At 40.1% G+C, this 11,425-nt stretch overlaps 2 protein-coding genes across 3 annotated transcripts in view; one reads left to right on the forward strand and one right to left on the reverse strand.

The window, feature by feature from the left end:
• The first annotated feature begins 718 nt into the window (after positions 1–718).
• On the forward strand, positions 719–6,136 carry yrdc (yrdC N(6)-threonylcarbamoyltransferase domain containing). Of its 2 annotated transcripts, XM_046044392.1 has the most exons (7): positions 719–825; positions 1,353–1,471; positions 3,065–3,260; positions 3,720–3,834; positions 3,908–4,027; positions 4,182–4,312; positions 5,454–6,136. In XM_046044392.1, exons 2-7 carry the CDS (start codon positions 1,396–1,398, stop codon positions 5,521–5,523), a joined length of 708 nt encoding a protein of 235 aa, XP_045900348.1. In that variant the 5' UTR covers positions 719–825; positions 1,353–1,395; the 3' UTR covers positions 5,524–6,136. The 2 variants fall into 2 exon arrangements, with proteins under 2 accessions (XP_045900348.1, XP_045900347.1); XM_046044391.1 differs by lacking the exon at positions 719–825 and having other exon boundaries at positions 938–1,471.
• A 12-nt stretch (positions 6,137–6,148) lies between these two features.
• The window catches only part of LOC123967962 (glycoprotein endo-alpha-1,2-mannosidase-like protein), a 13,050-nt gene continuing 7,773 nt past the window's right edge, over positions 6,149–11,425 (reverse strand). Inside the window, exons 3-4 of the mRNA XM_046044383.1 lie at positions 8,823–8,899; positions 6,149–8,072 (exon numbers count right to left, since the gene is read on the reverse strand). Of these exons, the coding sequence (XP_045900339.1) occupies positions 7,436–8,072; positions 8,823–8,899 (714 nt within the window). The 3' untranslated portion in view covers positions 6,149–7,435. The remainder of the gene's footprint in view (positions 8,073–8,822; positions 8,900–11,425) is intronic.

Genomic DNA, 11,425 nt, shown 5'->3' on the forward strand with positions numbered 1-11,425 from the left:
CTTCTGCTTAATAACCATTTTTGCAGTCAAAAATGACAGTTCTTAGTTGAGTTTATTATCAAAGAGGACAAACAAAACCAACACTTCTGGTCACTTCTGCGGTAGTAAGGACACATCCTGGAGAGATTTTCTCTGTGGGACATAAGATTAACTTTAGAATCTGCAACAAGTCACAAGGATCCAAGTAGAGAAAGTAGAGCTCACCTCTACAACATCACTTAGATCCTTTAGGTCAGTCAGGACTCTGTTGCACAGGGTTATCTTTTCAGACAGGGTCAGCAGTCTGTCCTCGACGCCCTCCAGTTTCTGTGGAGGACAAAACATGTTGGTCACCAGTTAGTTTGGGATAGACAGCCATCAAATGTTCGTGCTTCTCATTGTGGCTGACCTGTTGGACCGATGAAACGCCCTCAACAGTCCGCAAGTTCACTGCGTCTTCCGTACAAGCTTCACCAGTTTTACAGACACATTAGAAGAAATGGAGAGACAAATAAACTGAAAAGCTGCGTGTTTTGTTACCTGGGTCCGAGGCCATGGCCGTAGACATAGTTGGCCTGTCACGCTGCATTTACATATTATGCGTGCTTTCTGCGTTTTTAAGCAGGTGCTCACAGGTGACTGACATTTTCTTAATTAATGAGCAATGAGGAGAGCTGGTTGGCTAAATGTATAAATTAATTATGCAAAATGTGCGCAATGTCTGATGGAGAGTAAGAGAAAATCCCAGATATATATTTCCAAAAATAAAAGGCTAAGTAAAAAAGAAAAGATAAGCCGATAACGAAAACAATGATCTCTTTTAATATATTAAGCGTTTTAAATAAGGTTGGTAGAGTTATGGATCGTTTGAATGCAATTTTGATATTTTTTAACAGGGTTTCTGTTATGAACGAACAACGAACTAAGTTATCAAAAAACATTGGAACTCTTGTCTAACGTTATATAGGCTACCGCTTTTGTTATGAACTACAGACATCATAAAAAACCAAACAGCACAGAAATGTCCCAACGAATATATGTAGAGAAATCGTTTCAAAAACAACAGTTTAACGAGAACTCCATGTACGCTCCACAAAAGAGCGATTAGAATCACAGCATCACTTGATTCACTTAAACAGACATCACATAATGAATGCTTCAAAGTCCAAACTTTGTTTTTGACTTTTTTTTAAACTTGTGCTGCTGGCCGTTTAAGAAAGTTTGCGTCATGTTTGGGGGGTGTAACCCGGAAGACTTCTGTAATTTCGTCAAGCGACAACATGCTCCCCGGCTGTAAAATGACACATCCGTGGCTGTAGATCTGTTTGTATGAGGTCTGTTTGTAACATCGCGGTTGAATTATTAAAATCCAGAGGAGCTCACAGTTCGGCCGAAGCTCGTCGACTCGGAGGAGAAATGTGTAAAGAGCTGAAGACCAAAGTGCTGCGTTTGTTGCCGCCGACCTCCAATGGACCGTCGGAGGGCCAAACAGGTTAGCTCTGTCATCATTCACAGCAAAAGTGCACGTGGGTTCCTATAGACTATAGGTTTTGGAAATAGGTGAATGGCATTGATAGATTTCGGGTATTGCAGAAAGATTCACCGCCGCAGTGTGTTTCATCAGGTTCCTGATTTTCCTGCCATGTATGACATGAACCTGTCCCCAGTTTAATTTTGAAGGCAGACTCCACACCTATACAGAACTTATGTCTTTGGACAGTAAAGTTAATATACTTTATAAACAGGCAGCTGTCTGAACAAACTGGACATCAGGGCATCAAAGATTTATTTATAATGTCATCAGGTGACACACAGTTAGTCCTTCCTTTCGATGGTGCTTTGGGAGTAGCATGCTATTTCTGTGCTTAAATAAAATAAGGAATAAAGGATGTAAAATGTTTTTTTTTTAAATTAAAATTTATGTAAAAGACAACTTTTCAATGTACTACTTTGAAAAGTAACTGTTACTTACATAAAAGTATGGACGGATTAACAGCAAATGTGCTTAAATATTAGATGTGAGGACTTGATGAACTATGATCTGTCATTAAAGCGACTCAATATGAAGAATGGCCCCTTCCAGAGTGTTACATCACTGATGCATATATGTGTGATAATGTTAATGTAACTACTTAAAGTACTACAGTTAGCAGTGGTGGAAAGTAACTAAGTACATTTACTCAAGGAATTTACTTGAGAAAAAATTCAAGGTGCTAGTACTTTACCGGAGTGATTCCATTTTATGCAACTTTATACATCTATTCCAGTACACATTAGTGGCAAATATTGTAAGTTTTACTCCATTACATTTGTCTTAGTACTTACCTTTTTTAAGATTACAATTCTAATACCCTTCTGGTCCAGTGAAAACCAAACCACTTAAGTATGGTTTTAAATGCAGGACCTTTTACTTTTGTAAAGGATCTGAATACATCTTCTCCTACTGACAGCTGGGTAATGGATACTATAGCTATTTATCATATTTATGACTTTATCATATGTTTTGCCTGCAAATTTTTATTCTGCAAAGAACTCATTGACTAAACACAGCGATTAGATAAGTGTAGTTGAATAGACAGTACAGATGTATGAAGTAACACAGTAAGTATTGCTTTGATGTACTTGTGCTTTACTTAAATGAGAATTCAAATGATAATCAGAATACATTTAGGGGACTCACAAGAAGCAGACTTTTAAAAATCCTTACTTTTTATCCCTTGTATGGGTTAGGCTCCAAAATATCTGAATGCTACACTTCCCATAATGCAACTCAATAGTTAGACACTGCACATGTCTCGCACACCCACATTTTTAACAAGAGCCACTGAAGACAACTGTTTTCACTGGTTAAATTTAAATGTTCACATGTAAAACCAGTGGAGTGCCCATTTTGTGCAGTTATTGAGCAATACATGCCATGTGTTACTGTCCTCATCTGCTAGTTTCTCTCTTTCAGCCCTTCACTACCCCAAAATCCATTTAACATATACAACTGACCTGATTAAAGCAGCCTGTATATGTTTTACCCTCAATGTTTTGTTATCATGCAGTGGATGATGCGTCGCTCCTTGTTTTTGAACTGCAGATGGTGCTGAAATCCTGAGTTGCACGGTGAAGGCTCTGAAGGAGGGTCATGTGGTTGCTGTCCCCACAGACACCATCTACGGCCTGGCCTGTCTGGCCCAGAACTCTGAAGCCGTCAGAAAAACGTACAACATCAAAGGACGCAATGGACAGAAACCGCTGGCCATCTGTGTAGGAGAAACTCAGGATATTTATAAGTAAGTGTACATACGAGGCTGTTTTACTAGTGAACATGAGAAGCTGATATCTCTGACATCTCTCAGTAGTGCGATGATTTCTCTGTGGACCTACAATACTGCGCAAATATATTAGTCGTGCACAGAAGAGTCACATGCAGAAGAGGCAGGGATACCATCTCCACACCAACAAGACACATTTTACATTTTGAGCGACGGGCACACCTGCTGTCACAGAAATACCCCAGAATTCATTAATTCATTGGTTAGGAAAATATGTTTTTAAATGAAGGCATTTCTAAGTAAATCACAAATTAATGCAGTGGAGATGAGGCAGGCTACCAAATGACAATATCCTGGATTAAATATAGAACTTCACAAGATTACAATGTCAACACTATCTAAACTGTGTTTTTCATATAATGACTTAATGTACCACTGCCCAACATAAACACGGCTTGTTTTTGTCCCTATGGACAGGTACTGTAAGGTGACGGTGACGAAAGCGCTGTTAGGTGACCTACTGCCTGGTCCCGTCACTCTGGTGTTTGAAAGATCTGAAGTACTGAATACAGATCTCAACCCCTTTACTTCGGTAAGTCCGTACAGAAAATAACGTATCAAACAAATGGGTCAATCATCTGTTTACAAGTCCGTGTGCTCCTCAGCTTGTAGGTGTTCGTATCCCAGACCATGCCTTTATGAGACGCCTTTGCCAGATGTGTGCGGAACCACTCGCACTCACCAGCGCCAACATCAGCTCACACACCAGCACCGTGGCCGTACATGTAAGTGAAACAGTGTGGGAAAAGTACAATCAGGAGTCTCACATTCATTAGATTTTTAAAATTTCTTTCAGTTTTTTTCCCGGCATCTTAATTCAGGTTGGAGTAAACAAAATTGCTATTTAAACGTTAACTCTGCTGTGTTTTTCCTTTGAAGGAGTTTGAGGAGCTCTGGCCCAAGCTGGCAGTGGTGGTGGATGGCGGACCAATAGGAGACCAGAGCCGCCTCGGATCAACCGTGGTTGACCTATCAGTACTCGGCAAATACCGGATCATCAGACCCGGCTGGTGAGTTCATGTTGTTACTGGCACCCAAATGAGCTTTCACTTTCTGCAGTTACATGTGCCAATTTCTTCTGCCCAAAAGGAAATCATACCAACTAATAATATCCACAAATTTATTTACGGTCAGCCAGTATATAAATATTGATCAGCAATCTGTAAACAGTGTATGAGGCTGATGCTACAGTTTCGTAATCTTCCCTCTGCCAAATAATACATGCTGATTCTAAGCAGGGTTTTAGTATCTAGTGTGTTCACAGTGGAAAAGTAATAAAATAAATTATACTCAAAGCATACTGAATACGACCAGTTTGTGATAGTGCTGTTGATATTCTCCCACAGTGCAATGCCCAGAGGAAATGGAGAATGCTTACAGATAAAAAAAAAAGTGTGGATGGTGCTGAAATGGCTTCCGAAAAATCTCGGAACACAAAAAAAGCATTAAATAGTGGGGGTAAATAATTTGATGTCTCTTTGTGAAGTTTAATTGGTCACAATGTCACAATTTGATTGACAACTGCCATCTCACATATTGTATTTTCTCCTATTAGTATGAAGTTGTATGTAAAAATATCAAAGTATGTTGATATTTTTAAATAACTCTGACCCAGATGGCAAAAAAAAAAAGCAAGAAAAAAATTCTTAAATTTGGCAGTTGTACAGGCTTAAAATGAAGTGACTGAGACTGAAGTGTAATGTGACCGTACCTGCAGGTCTTCTGTTCACTACACAACTCAGGATGAAGGGAATATATGCACCAAAGCAAGCACAGGTTAATTTCTTTGAAAGATCCACCTGTGTCAACAGCACCTGCCAGTGTTTTTGATTTACTTCTGCTCTTTCCACTCAAACAGCAGTGTCATCACACTGTACTCCACCACTGGGAGGATGAGCCTCCCACAGCACCTGCTATGATTAGGAATCTACTGAAACCTAGTAAACAAAATGTAGTGAAGCATGTGCAGACAGAATACAATAGAGTAAATACTCTGACCAAAGAAAGTAATCAAGGGGTATTTTTCATAAATGTTTGGGCTAAAACATGGTTACAGTTCACTTCAGTGCCACCCCCACCCCCCAACCTCCCATGTTCACTCTAATGGAGACTCGTACATTAAACGATAAATGACTGTAATTCTGTTTTCAGTGCCCTTTCCTCTACAGTTGATGTGCTGGAGCACAAGTATGGGCTGTCTGAGGATTTGGGGGAAGCATGACCTCTCCAAACACTACAACACATGCTGAGACGCACAACCAGCATTCACTTGGGACTTCCTCAGAAAAGATGAATCCTTTTGGAAGAAACGGTCTTTCCCCCGGCAAGACTAGAACTCAGGAACAACTCAAGCGTTAGCTGATATTGTTCTGGTGGCGGCTTTATGGGCTTGAGTAACTCGACCATGATTTCTATTTTTAATATTAATTCTGACTTAATATTTTTATAGTGGTTACTTTAATGTTAGAGGTATAGTAGGCACCTATTATATGCCCTTAATAATTATTTGTGATAACATAGGGGATGGGAGGAGACTATACATCAAATGTTGAGTTTTTTTATTAAATTAAGAATCCCCTGTATTTATTTTATCCCCATGTAAGTTTAAGTGTAAGTAAGTAAGTTTAAGTGTGCTTGCACTACAATTGTTCACCTGCTACAGTTAGTTACTCATTACTACATTACATTTGGGTCGGGTTGGTTAGCACGTGGACCATGTGGGCGTACGGTATGAAATTCATCTACCCTGTTAATAACTGCAGTAGTTTTCAAACTTTCATTGCCTGATGGATGGTACAACGTTGGGCATTGCCAAAATAAAGTTTTTTCCAGTATCAGTCTTATTCATTCATGCCAAGAAGATATGAGACATAGGTCTCTGTATTTGTAAGTGTCTGGACTTTACTCGATTGATTCTTTATGAAGTGTAAAAGCAAGAATGAGATTGTAAGTGTTGAAAAAAAGTGTCCTTCACAGCCAAAATCTAATGAAAGATCTCAAAATTGCCTTTCTAAAAGTACCTTTTTACTTTAGTAGACAGGAAGATTTTATCGAAAATAAATCACGTGAATCCACTTAGCAAAGTGCCTCAGTCAATCCTTTTTATTCATATAACCACTTCAAAACAATGAGCCTTAACACTTTCAACCTTTGATTCTCTTGTTTTCACTTAGTGAAAGAAGGTAATGTGTGCACACAATGAACATGGCTTCTTTCCATAAAGGGAATTACACAAAAAAATCTGATTATCACATAGGTCTGTGAATATTAGGAACACTTAAGCACAATTCTGACTTCCATTTACAACCTTATGGCCAAGTTTAGTGTAACTGCTCTTCAAACGGCCTGTCTGACTTGCTTTGCCTGCCAAATAAATTGACATACTTGGACAATGCGCATCTTTGTTGGTTAATACAGTGGAGAGGAGCAGTGATAATCTGCATGCTATAAATCTATAAATACATAAAGGTGTTTTATTTTTACATACCAACTAATATACTTTTTAGTTTCTTAAAGAGGATTTGAACTTGTGAAGCTTCTTTGTCAGAATTAGGAACATTTGAAATTATATGAATCTACTGAAATATTTTAGTATGATTTGAAATAAAACTCCTAAAAGCAATAGTCTGACATACTGGGAAATATACTTCACTTTCTTGTGGTGATTCAGTTAAGAATATTGTAACAATAAGGTTGCCAGCAATCAGCGGAGATTCGAGAACGTCCTTTAACCTGGCCAACAAATATTCCATATAGCCCCTCGTAAAAACATAACTTCTTAAGCTAACATTAAATAAGAAGCTGGCTGCGGCTTCATATATAATGTACAGATGTAAAAGTGGTATCAATCTTTTCGTCTTTCTGCAATAAAAGCTCGTCACTTGCATGCTTAACCCTTTCTTGTTGCTTTTAAAACTCCATGGCATCACCATTTTGACAAACTCTGAACCGGGGTACAGGGAAGATCAACATTAGTGTCTCATTCTGTTAGATTCTTTCAGATCAGGATGTGTGCACAAATACACGCACGCACGCTTGCAGAAACTCAGATCTAGATTTGCTCTCTTGTGTCCTCTTTCATGTGTACACACGCTTCCATAGAGCATGCTGATTCAAGTCAGTTTGATGAAAGCTCACATCAGCCACTGCTCCTTCTCTTTGTTAAACTGCTCCGCCCAGCGGCGGGTCAACTCCAGGTAGTGATCTGGTCCATGTGGCTGATAGTCCAAGTACACACGGGTCACTGTTTTTTTAGGCACAGCCTTCTCTATCTGTGTCCCCTCGTGCCATTCATTAAAAGATGTGATGGTGACAATCTCTGGCCTCACATTCAGCGCCGCCTGCAGGGCCGTCTCATAGTAGCGACCGTTCACCCTGTTACGCATGTTGTGGTTGTTCCACGGTCGGATGCTGGTGTCAATATAACCAGGTCCAACGCTGGGGATGAAGAGGAGATTGTTGCCGTCACAAAAAGCTTTGATGGCTTTCCAGTTCTGGTGAGAAGAGCCGAAGGAGAAACCATTGGAAGCAAAATAAGTGTACATGCCGTCAAAGCCACTTGCCAGGATGTCGTGTTTGTGGCGCTCCTCCACAATCAAGGCAATGAAGATGGAGTCATAGGCTGAGCCGCGCACACTGTGGGAGCCAGTGGGAGTCAAAAATTCAGACCAGGACTCTGGTGGAGTTAGGTAGGAGTCGTAGATGTAGAATAGAGGAAGGCTCTTTCCAGTGCTGGATGTAAACTTGTAGAAGGCTCCGTGGTCACCGTACCTTTAAAGACAAAAATACAGTAAAATAATAACATAGTAGACCAGTGCTGAAACAATTAGTTTATTAAGGATTAGTTGATTAAATCAAGAGGCTGCAATGGTCTTGTATCACGCAGCAGCAAACTGATGATTTTGCAAGGCTTGACAACAAAGTAGTGTGGCAAAAAATGTAAAAAAAAAAATGTTTCTCTTCAGTCTACGGATACATAAAACAACATGGGGGTCATTAAAATTCAAAAGGTTTTGTCCCCTAAGGAGCTTTAATGTGATCAGTAAGTGTCACTCCAATCTGCCTGTTAGATTATTAGATTTCTTGAGTTTCAAGGTGACTGTGGGACATGAGCAAAACACAAGAAAGCTCATGCTGAAAATGGAAATTGTCTGTCCTCTGGGGCGCACAAATCTGCTCAGTAATTTTCTTGACAATCTCTGACATTTCTTGTGATGTGTATATTTTGACCTCATGGCACTTAAATTCTTTAACAAGCCATTTGCAACTGGGGGGTTGGGCTGTCGAGTTTGTATATACTTGACAAGTGCTCCTTTTCAGAGAGAATCAAACCTAAAAGGATGGAAAAATAACCCTTTGCTTCAAAAACTAATTCATGAGTCATGAAACTGGCCTTCGGAAATGCTTTCTAAAAGTATTTCTTTTTTGTAACTACTGCTCTTTCAACTGTCCATGAAATCTTAAAGGTTTTCTATTTAATTTGAGTCAGTGATGGAGAAGTGCAGCCAAATGAGTGCCTACCTGTCAATGATGTACTTGATGTTTTCATGCACACTCTGGTCGTTTCGCCCCCTGTATGTTTGGATGTGAAATGCAACCTAGGAAAACATGCAGAAAGACACATTACAGGTGACTTTACTTGTTTACAGGTTTTCTAAAAGCCTATAAATAAAAGAGTATAACACTGACTTTGGCCACCAGTACAGCATACCACAGTTAGCCATTCAAGCAGATCCGTTTGGACAGAATGTGACTGTAAAGTGTTTTCACACTTTCATTTTCGTGACAGATTCTGTCACATTGTAGGAGATGATTTTCCACCCTAAGTGGTGCCCATCTGGAGGCTTTATCACTCAGTTAATGGCCCTGTTTGAAAAGGGTATTTGCAATTGATGAACAAAAGCAGCAGAGGAACAAGGGACCTGAAGTGACACAAAAACTGCTCAAGTTGAATATTTTAAAGGCACAGCAAGAGAATTCAGCAACTTTGAATAATGTATGATACAAGTGAAACACTGTGTGGACACCCAAGGGAAAGAATGTTAAGGAAAAAGGAAAGGGCCTTTTAAGAGGATGGAGGTCAGCAGCAACTAAATGGATTAAGATGTCATCGAGTGAGATACAGAATGCTGACATGCCCTATGTTGTAGGATTCCTTATGCGTGATAAAAACTAATGAAAGTTTGTATTTTAGCCCAGTATTTCGCTTGAAGAAGACTAAGACTCAGCGATAATCTGTGAGGCTTTGAGCTAAATGCTAACATCAACATGCTAACATGCCAATATTAAGCAGGCCACAAACCAAATCAAATCAAGACAAATCAAGATTTGGACCTGATGGTGGTGACAGAAGAAATCTTAAGTGATCAGCAGAGTTATTACGATTCATCCTGAGGGGGACATAGAATTGTTGCAGAGAGGGATTTTTCCTGTGGGTGTAGCATGACTGTCTATGCAAAATATCATGGCAATCCATCTTATAGCCGGTACCAAAGTGATCAACCAGCAGAATGACATTGCCATCCCTAGATCCACAGCATTAGCATGGCTAAAAAGCAGCTGACAGAATTAGCAAGATTAAAGATATATCACTATCTAGAACAAGAACTTCACAATGATAAAAAAGATATCATTTCCATTTTTCTTCACCGCATTTAATTTCGTTGATGGTGTTCCTGTTAAAATGTTTACTATAGGGAAGCTGTATTGCTGTGAGTGTGTCACTATGACTTTGACCCTAAGTGTATTAATGGATTAAAGTGATGTTTGGAATAGGCTAAAGACTAACAAATTGTTTTATACTGCAAATAGCCATAGATAAACTGTCAGCTGGAGGCAAGAAAAAAACAGGACCACTAATGGAGATGCACTTTGCTGGCAAAATATGTTGGCCATCTGAGTAAATCATTGTTTCAGTGTTTGTGAAGCCATAACTCTGAACGTCTTATAAAGTAACAGCCCAGTAAAGTGAGATCAAATATGAACTTGTTTTGAAAAACTGTGAGGAGTTAGAGGATATGAAGCCACATAATTATCATCCACAAGGAGGTGGGGGGGGGGGGCTGTTATGATCTCCTGTTCACTGAAGCAGAGCGCAGGCCAGTAGAAAACTCAGCTCATTTTCCAGACACACTTAGCCTATTACTCTGTGGTAATTTAGAAGTAAATGTGACAGAGGCAACGCATTTTTATACCTCATAAACATTGACAGCATGAGCCTGGAAAAACCCCAGCATGATTTATGCTGAGCAGAGTGGAATTTAGTGCCATGTCATGCAGAAATCACTAAGAGAGGGATATGAGCCAACACAAAGATAAAATCCCAGACAAGGGCATAGGTTTGCACATGGACGGTAGGGACATGCCCTGCCAATATTTGGGCGAACTTGTTCGCATCATGTTTGGATTGAAGTCATATTAGATGATTCCGATGTTCCCTCCCAGAGGCTATGTCAATTTGTTGGCTGCAATACAAGTGACTATTGCTTAGCTGTTGTTTCAGAACTATGGACAGCGCTGAGAGAGACAGAGCTGCAAGCCAAACGGCCGTTTCTGCATGCGCTCTGCAAGTGCTACGTTCTTATGCGAGTGTTCTGATTAATACACGTATTCTTTGATTTTGAAACAGTAGCATTAGGACTCCTGTCCATATAGCGTTTTTCCTCTCTCATCTCCCAGAGCTCTGTCAGAGCTTTTCTGCCAGAGACACATACCCTTATGTTGTTTTACAACATGTTGTTTTACAACATAAGGGTATGTTATAATTACAAATCTCTGCACATTTTTGTAAGCGAGAGCATCAGATTCAGTGGTCAAAGTCAGAGGACACACACATAATAATGAAGGGTCACATAAGGGTCAATGAAAAAATTTAGCTACTCCGTGCATCTTCAAACAAGAAATTGTGGTTTATGCCATCATAAGGCACCCCAGGGCCCTATTCCCCTGTGTACATGCAGCTACATGGCCTACTTACTGAATAGAACCTTTACAGCCCCTCAGGGTGCAGATTGTTCAGAGAGGCAAACTGAGTCATGGGAACCACAATACACGCTTGCCCTCCCTCCCTTCTGCACCCTGCTACCCCCCCCCCCCCCCCCCCCAAAGGCCCCCCCCCCCCCCCC

The sequence above is a fragment of the Micropterus dolomieu genome, linkage group LG03, assembly GCF_021292245.1.
Source record: "Micropterus dolomieu isolate WLL.071019.BEF.003 ecotype Adirondacks linkage group LG03, ASM2129224v1, whole genome shotgun sequence".
NCBI lineage: Eukaryota > Metazoa > Chordata > Actinopteri > Centrarchiformes > Centrarchidae > Micropterus > Micropterus dolomieu.